The sequence below is a fragment of the Mercenaria mercenaria genome, chromosome 2, assembly GCF_021730395.1.
Source record: "Mercenaria mercenaria strain notata chromosome 2, MADL_Memer_1, whole genome shotgun sequence".
NCBI classification, from domain to species: Eukaryota; Metazoa; Mollusca; class Bivalvia; order Venerida; family Veneridae; genus Mercenaria; species Mercenaria mercenaria.
In genome coordinates, this window is record NC_069362.1 from 28,245,206 (window position 1) to 28,263,075 (window position 17,870).

Genomic DNA, 17,870 nt, shown 5'->3' on the forward strand with positions numbered 1-17,870 from the left:
TATATATATATATATATATATATATATATATATATATATATATATATATATATATTTTACTGTACAAAGGCCTTAGCATATTTTGTTTTTGGAGCGGGGGTTGTGGAGGGAGCATTGAAAATGGTACGCAGTTATTTTAACTGCCCAGTTTGTAACAAAAGTATTCAAAGGTTGACACCACATATGGTGAACCAACACCAGAAAGAACTGGGGAGTAAATATTTATGCAAACTTTTTGCGAACCATACAAAACTCTGAGGGAAAACACAATACAGAGGTGGGTACTATAGAGTATGCCCCGTACGTGGTTGCCCCTCTGTGATTGAAGAGGTACCTCTGCACCTGAGAAACTGTCACGCTCAATCAAGAGGAGCATCGTTAGTTATGGCAAAAGATGCTAAACGCATCACAGATATCAGCTGGGAGATCCCGGAATTAGGGAAAAAAACCCGGGTCTGGGACAAACAAAATGCCTCCTTCAGACGAATCTCTTAATGCGTCTGATGACGACAGCCACTCTGTTTACTCTATTTCCAATCTTGATTCACTCTCTACTAAAAAATCAAAGAAATCTTAAGTCCTCACTGGCGTCTCAGGAAACCCCACTTCAGGAGAGACCCCTTGTGCATACGATAGTGGAATTTCTGTAAGATAGAGTACTACGCGTCTTAACAGTTCGATCCTTTATTCAATTCTGCATAAACAACTCAACAACATGACGTCAATATCTGACGTCCGACGTATATATAAATTGGCGGCAACGTTAACGTTATCACGACATCCTGGGGGCCGCTAAATGATATATTTTGCAAAACACCATGACATAATGATATCTCTAGTGTCTTTTCATAAAATGAATGCTCAGATAAAGGAAATATCTAAAAATTTACAAAAAAAAGTCACATTTAATATCCTGCAGAATGCACAAGTCACGGTTTCGTATTAAGGAATAGTACAACTCTAAACATGCTTGAATTAAAATAAACTTCAAATTAGCGTGTCTTTTTAACTGTCACAGTATATTCGCGAATTTATGAAAATGAACCACTTCGCAATAATAACTAACTATGATTAATGAATCTGACATCTCTTCACATTACACTCGTAATGTTTAAGTGTTTCTATAGTTCACACATTCTAGTGGGTATAATTTCACTATTGGTCTGGTTGTAGTTCCGTTCGCAGTTCTAATTGTAGCAGCTCGGGTACGATCGTCTCTTCCGGTAATTAACTGCTCAACAACGCCTAGTTTCCATCGGTTCCGTGGACATTCATCGTGGATTTGTACTACGTCACCCACGGCTATCATCTGTTCATTCGTTCCTGATTTACGGTGAGATTCACGTAATGCTGTTAAGTACTCCATTCTCCACCGTTTCCAGAAATGGTCAAGGAGCTTTGATTGTAATTTTGCCTGTTTTGTAACCGCAGAATGTTCGTCAAATTTGGATGAATTTTCAAAGTCTAAGGTAGTTGTGTTATACGGAAGTGACGTAAGTCTCCGGCCGTAGAGAAGGTGTGACGGTGTTAGTGGGTCCATGTCATCGACACTTGATGACATCTGAGTTAACGGTCTGTCGTTCAGCATGGCTTCGATCTCCGTAACTACCGTTTGAAGTGTTTCCATGGTAACAAGGGAGCATCCTACAACTTTCTTCAGCGCTATTTTTGTGAGACCTATTAGTCGCTCCCACCATCCTCCATACCATGGTGCTCGTTTGGGAATGAATTTCCATTCTGTGCCTTTTCTACTTAATGTTTCTCTGACTTGAGTTGACTGGAAAATATGTTTCAAGCTTTCTGACGCACTTGTAAACGTTGTAGCATTGTCTGACATCATGACCCTCGGAACTGATCTCCGGCTTACGAAACGCCTAAAAGCTAGTAGGAATGACTCTTTGGACAGGTCTGGTACAACCTCTAAATGTAAGGCTCGAGAATTGGCACATGTGAATAAACATACATATACTTTTATTACGCTTCCGGAATGGTCTCTTACGTATAACGCACCTGTGTAATCAACTCCAGTCACAGTGAACGGTGGAGACTCTTCTACTCTTACTTTTGGTAATGGTGGTGGATCTGGCGCTCTATACGGCTTTCCTTGTACTCGTCTGCATATTGTACATTTCCTGAGGATAGATTTTACGCACTGCCTGGTAGCTGGGATCCAGTACTTCTGCCTTAACTGGGTAGCAGTAGCGTTCGTTCCTGCATGTAACTGGTTCTCATGTGTGTCTAGTACAATCAGGCGTGTAAGTGGATGTCTCTTCGGTAACAAATAGGGGAATTTGGTGACGTCGGATAATGGCGCGTTATGTATACGTCCTTCACAACGAATAATACCGCTTTTATCTACGAATAAACGCAATTGTTTGACAAGTGGTAATCTTTTGGTGGTATTGGACTTCAAACTGGACATCTCATCTGGGTAAGTACTTTCTTGGCAACATTTTAGCCACCTTATCTCTGCTCTTTCGATTTCTGCTGTCGTTAATTCATCGGTAAGTTTTGTCTGTGTATTTCGGCAATTGCTTATGAATCGTAATAAGTAGGCAGTTACACGTAACAGTCTGAAGTATTTGCTGTATTTCTCTATGTTGATTACTTGATGGATGCCTTCATTTGTGCTACACTTTATACTGCATACTACGCTCATCTTTGTGGCATCTGAGGGCAACGAGATATCCGAAACTGTCGTCTGCGTTTTTGTTGTCGTCTGCATTTCATTCTCTGTTGGTTTCCAAACAGGCCAGTTGGACTGGTTTTGTATCCATGACGGCCCACTGTTCCATAGGTCGTTCTGTAAGAGCTGGTCAGCAGGAATACCACGAGTTAGAAGGTCTGAAGGATTATCATATGTTGGACAGTAGTGCCATGGGTAATTTTTAGTAAGTGTTTGTATTTCTATCACCCTGTTCTGCACGAACCGTTTCAGTGGTTTAGATGTTGATAACCAATGAAGCACAATCTGGCTATCGGACCAGCAGATGACGTCGGAAATGTTCAAGGATTCTTGTACGTGTTGAACTAATCTGGCGCCGACTACTGCTTCCATAAGTTCGAGCTGTGGTAATGTCATGGATTTCACGGGAGCTACCCGATTTTTCGCGATCACCAATCTGGATCCATCTGCGTTCACTATGTATACTGCTGCTCCATATGATTTGAGACTGGAATCGACAAATACATGGAGAGTACTTTTTGTTCTTGAATTATTTATGGTCTGTTTATGCTTTGACTGCCGTATGTACTGTCTGGAAAACTCTGTATCTGTAACTGTGTTCAGATCTTCAGCCAGCTTGTTCCATTTATCTTGCACCTCTAGTGGTAACGGTACATCCCAATCAAACTTATCTTTCCATAATTGCTGAAGAAGTAATTTTGCCCTTACTGTTACCGGGCTTAACAGACCTAGTGGATCATAAATTCGTGATGAATATCTTAGAATGTCCCTCTTGGTTACAGAGTCTAACTTTGGTATCTTGTGATGTCTGTATGCCATGGAATCTGTTTCCGGTTTCCAGCACATACCTAGTACCTTGGTTACTTCATCTCTATCTATGACTCCTTCTCGTGTGGCGATAGCTTTTAGTTCGGAGTTGTTAGAAGACCACGATCTTAAGTTCATACTGGCACATTTCATCAGATCACGTGCATCACGGAAATAGGTGAGTAGATCTCTTTTTTCTTCAAAACTAGAGAGTATATTGTCAACATATAAATCTCTCTTTATAATCTCGGCTGCTTTGTTTGTTTTGTTTAATTCCAAGTGTTTGAGAATAGTGGCGTTAAGAATGAACGGTGAGCACGTCGCGCCGAACAACACTGCTTTGAATCGGTATGTGCAAAGTTGAGATTTAGGATCACTAGGATCAGTGAGCCACAAAAACCGGGTAACATCCCTGTCTTTTTCTTGTAGTCCCACATGTAGGAAAGCTTTTTCTATGTCTGTGGCTACAGCGTACTTTTCCAATCGAAATCGCATCAATATAGACGTTAATTCATTCAGCACAGGTGCTGTAGACTCCAGGCAGTCGTTCAGGCTAGGTTGACTAGATGACTGTTTACAACTACAGTCATACACGATACGAATAGGAGTGGTAGATGATTCCTTTCGCACAGGGTGGTGGGGAATATAGTGGACTGCATTTGAAGTTTGTGCAACATCGTTAATCTTTTCTATAAATCCCCGTCTCTCTTGCTCTGATATAATTTCACCATATTTCTTTAGCATATCAGGTTCCTGGCTTAGTCTGCGAATCGTGCTCTCAGTTCTTTTCTTTGTGATGTTGTAATTTGTTGGAAGTGGGTCGTGGTCTAATTTCCATGGAAGGGCTGCAGTGTACTTGTCGTCTGTAAATTCAATTGACGTCTGCTGATACTGCGCCAAGTAATCCGTCTTCTCATGCTCGTCTTTGCACGGAGTGATACCTATGCTCTCGAGCGACCAGAAACGTTCTATAGCGTTTTCATCTCGTGCACGTGTGGTCATAACGTTAAATATGTGGTTCATCTTACTAGTAGTATTGTTGCAGTATGCATTCACAGGTCCCGACAAAAGATATCCGATCTTGGACTTCACTGCAGTTGGTCCACATCCGCGTATAATATGATCTTCAATGACGTCCCAGTAATGGTCAGCTCCTATCAGCAGAGAAATTGTAAATACCTCATCGCCGCTAACCGGATGTGCCAGGTTCAGTCCTCTCAGGTAAGGTAAATGGGACGCTGTGTTGTGTAGACTGGTACTAATAGGTACTGATATAGTAGGCACTATTAATACATTGATCGGTATTCTCTTTTTCTGGTTTGTAATGAGGTACACCGTTGCGGAATCAACATGTTTTAGTTGTTGTTCTTGGTTACCAAACGTTGCTAAGTGTAAGGTTTCTGTACCGGATGTGGATAGTTGCAATTCTTGTGCTAGCGTCTCGGTGATAAATGACTTCTGTGCTCCTTCGTCAAACAGGATATGAGTATCCCTTGTTATGTTACCGGAAGTCACCTTGCTAATGGCTGTTTTCAGTAAAACACCATGGGAAGTTTCTTGGGTAGATGAATGTAGAACTGCCGTTTCCGGTTTTGATGACTGTACATCCGGAACATTCCCGCCACTGTTGTGTTCTTTACTCTTGTTGTTACATATGCTAGTATGATGTTTCTTTTTACAGACCAGACATCTTCTTTGTGACGTGCAGTTTATGACCCGGTGTTTTCTTAAACAATTAAAGCACAATTGTTTTTCTTTCACTTTCTGCATTCTTAACAGCGTATCAGGAAACCTTGTACAGTCAATAGATTTATGTGATTCTTCACAGAATGCACAAATGATATCATTTGATTTATTTTTTCTGTTTGTATTGAAATCTATCTCTGTTTTGTCTTTATTTTGCTTTCTTCTTTGCTTTGATAACGCTCCAGTGTAAAAAGACGATGTCGGTATGAAATCGTTTATTTCCGGTGTATAGCTTTGAATTCCGACTTCAAGTATCCGGACTTCTTTCCTCAGGGCACTCCTAAGTTCTTCTAACTTCCAGTCATTGTCGCCGTGTTCTCGTGCAAGATTTTTTCTGACCTCTTGTGGCATTTGTCTAAAATTATTGGCACTAACAGGCTTCCGTAACTTTCTTGATTCTGCCCCATTGATTCTAACCCTCGAATGTACGTTTCCATTTTGTCATGGAACGCTTGTAAACTGCTAAGCGTGTTAAATGGCGCCGGTAGTTGTATCAAGGCCTGCATGGTGGTATGTACAATCTTATGCTGTTGTCCGAACCTCTCTCTAAGTAAACTAATGGCTCTCAAATAATTGGAATTTGTTAAGGCAAAACCGTCTATAGTACGTGCTGCAACGCCCTCTAGCTGAGACTGTAAATATGTAAACTTCTGTACGTCTGTGAGATTGGTATTCAGGTGAATGGTTGATTCAAAGGAATCCCAGAAACCTTGCCATTTAAGAATATCACCGTTAAATTTTGGTACAGACAACTTTGGCAGTCTATGAAATTGAAATGAATTGTTACTTACATTCTGACTGACGAAAGGATGTGCATTTACATTCAACTGTGCTTGTTGAAAACCGGAAGTGCTCTGTGACGATCTGTCAGTTGCGGACTGCGAAAATTCAGAGGAAAATGTCTGCTGCGACTCCACATGAAGAGTTGACTGACCATCAGTGGGGAAAAACTGCGGTTGTTGTACATCTGTACGAATCTGTTTATCTCTAAAGTCACTAAGGTGTCTCATTTTAAGGTCTAAGTCCAACATATACTTTTCGGTTTGTATAATTTCTTCGTTAATTTCTTCGCTGTCCGTAAGATTTGCAATCTTCTCGTTCATTTCTTCCATTTGTTTCACTTTTAACGTGAGTTTTTCAAATATTCCGTTGAAATCGATCAGTGAAATGTTCTCGGCGCTTTTGGCGTCTTCTATTCTCGCTAAATAATAGTGTATAACATTCTTCTGAGCATTTCTCTGTGCTATATGTTTCTGTAAATTCATCTTTGTTGTTTGGTCACGGCACCAGAAAAATGTGCATACGATAGTGGAATTTCTGTAAGATAGAGTACTACGCGTCTTAACAGTTCGATCCTTTATTCAATTCTGCATAAACAACTCAACAACATGACGTCAATATCTGACGTCCGACGTATACATAAATTGGCGGCAACGTTAACGTTATCACGACACCCCTGCTGTTGCTGGACCGTCAGGGGCCTCTCCTGAAACATCACATGGGTCATCTATTGCTGGCCTGTCAGAGGTTACAGTTAAGTTTTATAAGTATTTGACCTCATTTAAGGGTGGTTCTGTTGTAGAAGATAGAGCTTTGGAGTATGCTCGGTGTATCGAGAGATACTTAAAATACAATAGAGGTGCAGGCCTGGTTCGTGCTATATTTAATCCCTCCGTTGTAGAAACATACATAAAGTCAGCCACGCTATCGGCCTCGTGGGGCTACAACGTTATGATAAACCTGAAAAAATACGCCAGATTTCTCACCAGCGAAGGGCTTATGCCCTCAAACAAATATCCTGAGATACAATCTTCCCTGAATGGGTGTCTGAAAACCCTAAACAAAATGCGAACTAAAGAACGCAAATTGAAAATGTCCAGAAAGCGACACACCATCATGAATATAAACATTGATGAAATTTTCAATCACCCTTTAATGAAGGGGGGCATAGCATCTGTGCAGCAAAAAGTAACGTCCGCAAACGTTTCTTTTAAAAGATTTCTAATATCAAGAATGGTCTTAAACAGTGGCGCCAGGGCGGGGGCTGTTGCGAACATGACGATAAATGAAGTGAAAGGTGCTGTCAAGCACAAGAGGGGGAAAAAACAATGGTATGTCATTTCAGTGGCAGACCACAAAACCTCGTATGAGGGCCCTTTTCAAATTCCACTTTCAAGAAGGGAGTACGAGGCACTCATCAACCTGTGTAACTATGTTTCTGAACACTTCCCTGGGGCCAAATACCCTTTTGTATCATCGGAGGGAAACAATTATAATTCTAGTCGTGTCTGTACCGATTTCAAGCAAGTGTGGAAGCAGACGGGCATGTCTGACAGGTATGGTCCATACACAACTACGGATAACAGAAAACGTATTGCATCAACTCTGGGTGAAAGGTTCCCCGAGATGCGTGAAAGAATCGCCAAGCAGTTGAAACATTCCGCTTCTGTAGAAAAACGGATATACGATCATGCCACGGGGACCGGGAATGCTGTGAGAATTGCCACCCTCCTCAATCGGCCCCCGGAGGATGAGGGGGATTTGTGCAATGAACAAGCACCACCCTCTAAAAGATGTAAAATCATAATCTCTAGCTCTTCAGAAAGTGTCAGCACTGATAAAAGTGAGCAAAATGGCAAGGGTATTTGCTTGTCCATAATTAACTCTGTCATCGGAAATATAACAAGAGCTGAAGAAATCTGCCGGTCAATAGTGGACTCTGTGCTGGGTGGTGTTTTTTCAGAAGTGGGTGAGGGCGTTGAGCAGTCAGGTTTTGTAAGTGATATTAAGCCCTTTACCAAAGATGAAATTCTGGACAGGTGGCAACAAGGGATAGTGGCAACCTTTACTGACAATAATGATGACGACAGTTATGCCGAAAAGCAAGTTTCCGTGAGCAATGTTTCTGGGAAGGGAACCACCAGAAGGTCGTGGTCAGTAGAAGCTCTTCTGCAATTTCGTACAGATTTTGCTGGCGAAATTGCAGAAGCGTTTCTGTTGGAAAAGAAACCGAAAGTTTCGGCAATAAAGATAAATTGTCACACGATGACAACTTAACAGAACGTTGGTCGCACCTGACACCAACAAATATAAAGGACAAGGTTTGGACAGAGGTGTTAAAAAAATTCAAAGAGCCCAATAAGTGAAATGAATGAGTGACAGAAAAAAAACTATCAGGAAATAAAGAAAAATATGAAACAAAAATACTAGTCTGTTTGATTACCATTTCTTAAATTATTGTTAATAATGTAAATTTTGTGACTGGCTAGTAACCAAAAAAAATATGCAAAAACTAAATCATAAAATAGAAAAAAATCATAAAAATCATTGTTTAATCACTGTAATAAGCATATCTGTGATAAATCGTTGAAATAATCCTTGACTTTGTTATGATCATTTGTTTATTTTTTTAGGGTTTATTGCTGCCCTAAACGTTAGTAAATTTATTTATTAAAATAATAAAAAAAGACTAGTATGGTTGATTATGATTATTTGAATTATTGTTAAATAATGTAAATTAAGTGATTTACTAGTCACCAAAAAAAAGTAAAAATAATCAGAAAATAGTAAAAATTCCTAAAAAAAGATTGCTTAATCACTGTACAAACTTCAATTAATTAAGTTATTTAAGCATATCTGTGATAAATCGTTGAAATAATCTTTGATTTTGTTATGATCATTTGTTCAGGGTTTATTGGTACCCTGAACGTAAATTATTTTTGTTTAACTACTGTACATACTTTAATTTATTTATCTATAAGCATACCTGTGATAAATCGTTGAAATAATCTTTGATTTTGTTATGATCATTTGTATATTAGGGTTTATTGCTGCCCTAAACGTTACGTTAATTTATTTATTTCAATCATTGTTAACTACTTCAAATTGATTTTAACTCCGCCATTGCCTGGTCCCAAGCCCAGGATGTGAAAGGAGGAGGGTTGTGCCAGTAGCACTTAAAAATCATTTTGAACGAAAACATATCAGTAACTTAAGGTAGGCGAGAGATTTGGCAAAGCGCAATATTCTGAGAGCCTATGTATAAGAAGCCTTCTTAAGTGAACTTGACCCCGATTGCCATACAAAGGCTCCGAACAAAAGCATCAGTAGAATAAGGTAAATGCCAACATATTTGAAAGCCTTTGTGCAGCTAGCCTCTATACGTTAAAATGGGATCCCCTTTACCATATAAAGGCTCTATTGCATTATTTTAATTACATTATGACCGGAATCCTTTATATAGCAAACCGGATCACAACTGGGCAATTCAACTGACAACAGACTGAGGTATCTCCTTCGGTGGTTTGATTGGCCCTTAAAAAGGCCGTTAGGTGAATCTGTCTGGTCGCAGATTCACAACACCTTCATGAACACCTTGAAGGGTATGCCCTCCTGGCGAAGTTGGTAGATTACCACACAAGCAACTGCCGGTGAATAGAAAGTGAAGCCCAGATCGCCTAGAACAGCACACTCTCGGGCGTCCTTCCCTCGAACAATGTCCGACAGTCGGGCGAAAGATGCACCGTCCTCTACCAGCACCAGCGTGTGCGGATCTCTCGGATCAACAGCAATAACTCTGGCAGCCATCATTCAGTGTGTCGTGAGACGATAAAAGATGGCGCTGTCAACAAGATGGCGGTCTGCACGCCACAAGGAACGCTAAACAACCAATCAATCAGAGCTTTAAGTTACCACGTGGCAAGTGTTTCCTAGTAAATTGTAACAGTATTTGATAACCTTCCCAGGATGCTTTGTATGTCGTACGTAATACATCGATATTGCGCATGCGATGGTGAGCCAGTTTAGTGTATGCGAGCGGCTTGAGTAAATCTATTTTCATATATACGATATTTGTTGTTAATCATATAATGCAGAGATTAACTCTTTAAACATGGTGTCAGATGTAAATGGACTAAATACATGCTTATGAGACAATGCTAAGTTAATCATCCGATTCAGAGGACTACTATTACTTATCTCAGCAGTGAATTAAGTAATTAACCATGAGCGCTAATGAGGAAGCACCGGCGGCTGCAGACGCACCGTCTCATAGCTCTACGGCTGTGCCTTCGCTGATACCCTTTCCACAGAAACTGGATATGGACGGTAATGTAGCTACTAATTGGAAAAAATTCAAACGCTCTTGGACTAACTATGAGAAAGCAGCCGGACTTATACATAAATCGAAGGACTTAAGAACAGCTACATTTCTTACGTGCATAGGACAAGACGCGATGGATGTCTTTGATGGGTTTGATTTTGCAGACGACTCACAAAAGGATGATATCGATATTGTTTTGAATAAGTTTGAAACCTTCTGTGTCGGAAAAACAAATGTGACATATGAGCGATATGTTTTTCACACATCTTCTCAAAGTGAGTCAGAAACTTTTGACAGCTATTTGACGAAAGTGAGGAAGTTGTCTAAAACATGTAATTACGGAGCGTTAGAAAATGAATTGATCAAGGACAGATTAGTATTGGGTATACGAGACAATGGATTGCGTAAACGCCTCTTACAAGAAGATAAATTAACTTTGGAAAAATGTATAGACATGTGCCGAGCTTCGGAAGCGTCGTCTACGAAAATACAGTCATTGAACAAAGGTGCATCTTTTCAGGAAGATATTCAGGTCGTAAAACCTAAACGGAAACCTACAGCAGATCGTAAGAAATCTTCAGCGAGGAAATCGAAGTGTAAATATTGTGGGAAATTTTGTGCTGCAGGAAATTGTCCCGCTTATGGGATCAGATGTCAAAAATGTGGAAAATTTAATCACTACGCTTCGGAGTGTCGTTCAATAACAAAATTTCAAAGGTCGCACGTGAAACAGTTTGACATACAGTCGGAGTCTGAAAGTGATGATGAAGTTTTGACAGTCAATTCCAGCGGAAAAGTTCAAGCTAAAATATTTGCAAACATGCTGCTCGTTAATCAACAGAAAACTGTCAAGTTTCAATTAGACAGTGGCGCAACAGCAAATATTATTTCTAGATCGTATGTACCGGATGAACTATTAGAACACACGCAGACAACTTTATCTATGTACAATAGATCAAAAATGAAATCCTGCGGAACGTGCGTATTACTGCTGAAAAATCCAAAAACTAGGAAACGCTACAAGGTGAAGTTTGTCGTAATTGAGAATGACAGCACACCGTTGTTAGGTTCACAAGCAATTCAGAAAATGAATTTAATTAAGATACAATATCACAACATTTGTCCCGTAGACTTGGAGAAAACGTCACCTCAATTAACCATGGATGAAATTGAAACAAAATTTGCGTCAGTATTTGAAGGTGAAGGTCAGTTTGAAAACCACTTACATTTGGAAATAGATGATACAGTCAAACCTGTGAAAATGCCTGTACGCAGAGTACCGGTAGCTATGAAAGAAAAATTGAAACGAGAGCTAAATCAACTTGAAAAAAGGGGAATAATTGCGAAAGGCGATACACCAACAGACTGGGTTTCGAGTTTAGTAGTTGTCAAGAAAGCCAATGGAAAACTTCGCATCTGCATAGATCCTAAACCATTGAATAAAGCCTTAAAGAGAAGTCACTATTTGTTACCTGTGGTGGAAGATCTGCTACCAGAGCTAAGTAACGCAAAAGTTTTCAGCAAGTGTGATGTCAAAAATGCATTTTGGCATGTGATGCTCGATGAGAAATCTAGTTATCTCACAACATTTGAAACGCCATTTGCGCGATATCGTTGGTTGAAAATGCCATTTGGAATATCTCCAGCGCCAGAATACTTTCAGCAATTTCTTGAACAAAACTTAACAGGTCTTTCGGGTATTAAGGCGATCGCTGATGACATTATAATTTATGGCAAAGGTGAAACCTACGAAGAGGCTTTGCGCGATCATGACAACAACATGCAGAAACTACTTGAAAGGTGTCAAGAACGAGGCATTAAGCTAAACAGGGACAAATTTCAGCTTCATAAAACTGAAATGCAATTTGTAGGACATTTACTCACGGACAAAGGAGTACAAGCAGATCCGTCGAAAATTGAAGCTATTACGAAAATGCCAAAGCCAACCGACAAAAAAGCTGTCCAACGGTTATTAGGTCTTGTCAACTACCTAGCAAAATTTCTCGATAAGCTTAGCGAGATGTGCGAACCGTTAAGACAACTTACGCGTAAAGATGCTGTGTTCAATTGGACACACGAACATGACGAAGCGTTTGACACAATCAAGCAGTCAGTGTGCAACGCGCCAGTATTACGCTACTATGATTCTAAACTTGAAACAGTAATACAGTGCGACTCTTCTGAAAGTGGACTCGGTGCAACATTACTGCAGGAGGGACAACCAGTTGCATATGCAAGTCGTGCACTCACACAAACAGAGCAAAACTATGCGCAGATCGAAAAAGAACTGCTAGCGGTGGTGTTTGCATTTGAGAAATTTCACCATTTCACATATGGTCGGAGAGTTTTTATAGAAAGTGACCACAAACCACTTGAAATTATAAGTAAGAAACCGCTTTTTCGGGCACCAAAGCGCCTCCAACGGATGCTACTGAAATTGCAGACTTATGACTATGAAATTTGCTATAAAAAGGGCAAACACATGTATATTTCTGATACGCTTTCAAGAGCCTACATAGCTAATGGATGTGCTACGCACCTGGAAGACGTACTGTTAACAGACTATGAGAAAGAGATAGAAGCTACATGTTTGTCAGATTATTTGGCAGTTTCGTCTGAAAGACAAACTAGAATCAAGCAAGCTACGCTCGAAGACCAGACATTGGTAAAGCTGATTGAGTGTATTAAGAATGGATGGAATAAAGCGCCGAGAGAAGTAAAGCCGTATTATTCTGTCCGGGATGAACTATCGGTAGATAACGGTATTATATTTCGCGGTGATAGATGCATCATACCAAAAAGTATGCGTAGAGAAATTCTAGATCAACTTCATTCGCATATTGGAATTGAAGGTTGTTTAAAACGCTCTCGTAGCTGTGTGTATTGGCCAAATATAACATCTCAAATTAAAGACTTCATAAGCAAATGTGACACGTGTCAATCATTAGAAAGAAAACAGAGTAAAGAACCGTTAATCAGTCACAGTATTCCTGACAGACCTTGGGCAAAAGTCGGAACTGACGTGTTTACGTTTGATGGCAATGACTATTTGGTAACTGTAGATTATTTCAGTAATTTCTTTGAAATAGATCGACTGTATGAAACAACGTCGAAGGAAATAGTCGCCAAGCTGAAACAGCATTTTGCAAGGCATGGAATTCCTGAACGTGTGATCTCAGATAACGCAAGTGTTTACAAATCAGAAAAGTTTAAATCATTTTCAAGGAAATGGGATTTTACGCATGTGACTTCATCTGCAAGGTATCCACAATCAAACGGAAAAGCTGAAAATGCAGTTAAGACTGCGAAACGTATTATGAAAAAAGCAAAACATTCGCATACAGACCCGATGCTAGCACTTTTAAATTTTAGGAATACACCTCAACAGGCTACAAGTTATAGTCCAGCTCAGCAGCTGATGAACAGAAAAACACGAACATTACTACCGGAGAGATCAAATCAGTTTCAGCCTAGCATACCGTCAAATGTTAAGGCTAAACTTCAGAAAAGCAAAGACAGACAAGCCTACTATTATAACAGGACTGCGAAGCCATTAGACTGTTTGCGAGCTGGTGATACGGTGAGAATACAGCCGAATGAAAGAAATAAAACTTGGGAAAAGGGAACTGTTGTCGAAAAACCACAAACGCGGTCTTACAACGTTCTGAGAGAAAATGGCACGGTAGTGAACCGAAATAGAAAACATCTCCGACGGACGAGTGAACTTTTCAATGAACAAAGGGAGGAGACTGTAGAGATAGATCCGAAAATAAACGACCAAGAGTTGTTGCCCCAGACAGATTCTCGAACTGAAACGGTATACCGCAAACAATCGGTCAGTCAGTGAATTCAGAAACACCTGCAACACCGGTAACGCAGACAAGATCTGGTCGTATTGTACGAATGCCATTGAAGTATAAGACTATCATTTAACTGATAAACGATGAATTCTTAATATTAACACGTATGCAAGTGTGATTGTTACTGACTTTGTAAATATTAATTTAGAAATCGTTTAGCAAAGAAACAAGTAATGACTTTAACTTTAATCATAAATACTTATTTAATTAAGCTATTCAGTTCAGTATTATCTTCTTTTCCGTAAAAGAGAAAAGATGTAACAGTATTTGATAACCTTCCCAGGATGCTTTGTATGTCGTACGTAATACATCGATATTGCGCATGCGATGGTGAGCCAGTTTAGTGTATGCGAGCGGCTTGAGTAAATCTATTTTCATATATACGATATTTGTTGTTAATCATATAATGCAGAGATTAACTCTTTAAACATAAATGCAAAGTCCCCCATTTTGAAAGCCCTTTTAAAGCAAGCCTTTATACGTGAAAACACGATCCAGTTTACTATGCAAAGGCCTCTTGCCAAACGATATAAATTATTTTTTGAGCTTCGGACAGACGCCTTTACATATTTATGAACATTTGTATTTGTTCCGGGTATATTTCTGCCGTGAACTTTACGTTAACTAATTTATTTAAATCATTGTTGACTACTTCATATTGATTTTAACTCCGCCATTGCCTGGTCCCAAGCCCAGGATGTGAAAGGAGGAGGGTTGTGCCAGTAGCACTGTAAAGTTGTAGGATCACATTCATGATTGATATCAACGTTCAAAATAATTCACTTGTAACTCGGTAAATTATCCGCGCCTGTTCCATATTAATTCAACTCTACTTTAGTTTTATAACGGGTATTTTTAAAATATGAACACTTCTTCGTGCGACAGATGATTTCACATCCCTATGTACTGGTTGGGAACAACAATCCGGACAGGACCCGTTTCCGGACATATGTAATAGCCGCTTTATTTGGGCGTTCTTCACGCAATTGTTTTATTTGGATTACAACACTCCAATGTTCCACAAATCTGTATAACGTTAGGTTTTATGATGTAGACAAAACAACTTTCGGTCTTAACGGAGTATGAAGATAGCATTTGACTTGTAAAGGTATCAAATAGGGGAGAAATAATCAAACTGTTGATTTTCTGCTGATAACATTTACTTTTAATTTTTCGGAAAAAAAAATACATAAAATACTGGGCTGTTGATTTTGCACTAATTTTATACACTTGTATATCTTTTGAATTATCAAGAATGACGAAATTTGAGTTTTTGAGAGTTAGCCTCTCTTTGCTTTCGTAGCTGCTATTGAAAGTCAGGTTATATTTCATGTGCATTGTTGGAGAGATTAATGATAGAGAACTGTGTAAACCATCGTCAAAAGATTTTCCCGGCTCCTGATTTACCTCACGGGGAAAATACTTCTTTTTGTGATCCCATGGAACCCATATTTTACGTCACAGTGTGATGCTGATTACAACATCGGATGCAGAAGGAAGAGAAGTTTGTGGGCTTCAATCATGTCAAATATTTTTTAAGAAAATAATGGCCGCGAAATATGGAACATTTTCCGGCTATACTGGTTCACAGCCAGTATATTCATTTTTACATGTTAAAATGTAATCTGAATAATAAAGAAATAGTTATTATTGTCAGTTGTTCATCAAACGTAGTCTTGTTTTATATGTTCGTTTCAAAATACTTTTTACTCAATACAAAGAAAAATTAAAATCATATTTCAAAACTATTTCACAGAAGCTGTTAATCATTTTGACCATTTATCAATTTTATTTATTTTAATGCCAATGCACCAAAAAATGCATTTTTGTTACTTTTTAAATTCTGATTTATGTACGATTGATATACTTTTAAACTATGTGTAGTATGATAAAGTAAAAAAGGAAGGATAAAAATCAAATCTAAGTCACGTTCAAAGAACACAGCCGCCCATACACTGAAAATCATTTATATATAATAGCTTACAGTTCTTGAAAATACGACGTATATGCACTCTAATACTCGAATGTGTAACATTGTTCTGTGCAACTCACAAATTTAAGTTTCGTTTGTTTTCCATCATTTATTTAATTATAAGAAACAAAATTTGTTTCCGACACATACTGTCAGTTTTTGTAATATCAGAATGGAAATTTTCGAAAAGGCAGTGGTAGAAATGAGTTTGATAAAGAACTTACCTATTTATTGTATCCAAACTGCGAGAGGGAAGTTAAGTATACAGTCATCTAAGCATATAATAAAATTTCAGCGGCGTTGCCTTTAGTTTTTCTAAATATCGAATTCTAGTTCTTTTAAAGAAAATGGTCCTGCCATTAATTTTCTTTTAGATTGTGTCTTTTGATGCTGTTAACAACACACACATCTAAAATAAGTAGTGCCTATGTGGAGTTAATATTTTCAGTTCCAATGGCTAAAGTGTGATCAAATCTTCATCTCAAGTCAAAGGAATACTGTATCTTTCCTAGCCCAATGTTGTTCTCTATTGGCTGTCAGACACCATGGACACAAACAGTGGTATAGGAAAGACTACAGCATCCTCAAAAACTCAAGACCGGAAGTTTTTTTTTATTTTTTAACTCAACACATTGTTCATTTTCAAAGTTAGAAATTGGCGATAGAAACACGCATGCATGTAGGGATTTTGTTGAGAACCTATTTGCATTCCCTTAATCAGCACTGACGTGATCAAAGGAATTCCAAGGCTGACGGCAAGCATAGCAAAAATACCATTCTGGTTTGTTAAGTACTTGACTTTAATAATTGTTTTGCTCACTAGGTCATAGATATGGAGCTAAATGTAGTTTTTTGTTCGAGCGGACAGCTCGTAGGGGATAGCCGTCCCTGTCCTAACGGTTGAACTCGATTCTTATTTTAATAGATTCTTTAATTTGGTTGATACCTGCATTTGTTTTAGTATAGGAAAATTACCATGTAAATCTAAAAGAATGTGTGCTTTTATCATTATAAGCTTTTGTCATTCCATTTGTTAGATGTATTTCATATTCAACAGACCCCATGTGTTTACATTGTATTCTTATTTTTCATGAAACAGTAGTGGAAACTGATATACTTGTATATAAGGTGGCTTTGTTTTGTCATTTTATGGGCAACAAGAGGGTCGTTGACAAGCGCTCACCTGTGTAAAAGGCTTCAAAAATGTTTTATAACGTAGTGGTTCAAGTACAGAGTTAGGTTTTTAAATAAATATCAAGGCTCTAGCTATTATGATTCAGAGAAGAAGATATTAGTTAAGTTTATACTGATTTCTTTTAGCTCGATTGTTATGAAAGCTTCAAGCTTATTGGAACCATTCTCCAGTCCGATTCCTTGAAAAACCAGTACTGGTATCATATGAGAAGTCGTGGTTGCGACCCCAGTGGGGCTCGAACCCACGATCCCTGGATTGAGATATTCAAAGTTTCTTTTATATTAGCCTAGGCCTATATTATATACATGTCGCACACGTGTGCCTAGCCATTTCTGAACCTAGGGCAATCATTTGAACAATTAAGGAATGTATCTCATACCAAATTTCAAAGCTCTAGCTTTCATGGCTTCAGAGAAGAAGATTATCCATGTTTTTGTATATAAGCATATAGTATATACATGTCACACCTAGGGGCGTGGTCATTTTTACCCAATAATTTGAAC

The 17,870-nt window shown here is 38.8% G+C and overlaps 2 protein-coding genes across 2 annotated transcripts; one reads left to right on the forward strand and one right to left on the reverse strand.

Annotated features, from left to right (window-relative positions):
- Positions 1-1,111: 1,111 nt before the first annotated feature.
- LOC123562061 (uncharacterized) lies at positions 1,112-5,263 on the reverse strand. The gene has a single exon (XM_053524959.1). The coding sequence runs from the start codon at positions 5,261-5,263 to the stop codon at positions 1,112-1,114; it is 4,152 nt and encodes a 1,383-aa protein (XP_053380934.1).
- Positions 5,264-10,242: 4,979 nt separating this feature from the next.
- On the forward strand, positions 10,243-14,187 carry LOC123546068 (uncharacterized protein K02A2.6-like). The gene has a single exon (XM_053524963.1). The coding sequence runs from the start codon at positions 10,243-10,245 to the stop codon at positions 14,185-14,187; it is 3,945 nt and encodes a 1,314-aa protein (XP_053380938.1).
- Positions 14,188-17,870: the final 3,683 nt, after the last annotated feature.

Coding starts and splice junctions, on each gene's coding strand:
- LOC123546068 (XM_053524963.1), top strand. CDS start 10,243: ATGAGCGCTAATGAGGAAGCACCGGCGGCTGCAGACGCACCGTCTCAT.
- LOC123562061 (XM_053524959.1), bottom strand. CDS start 5,263: ATGCAGAAAGTGAAAGAAAAACAATTGTGCTTTAATTGTTTAAGAAAA.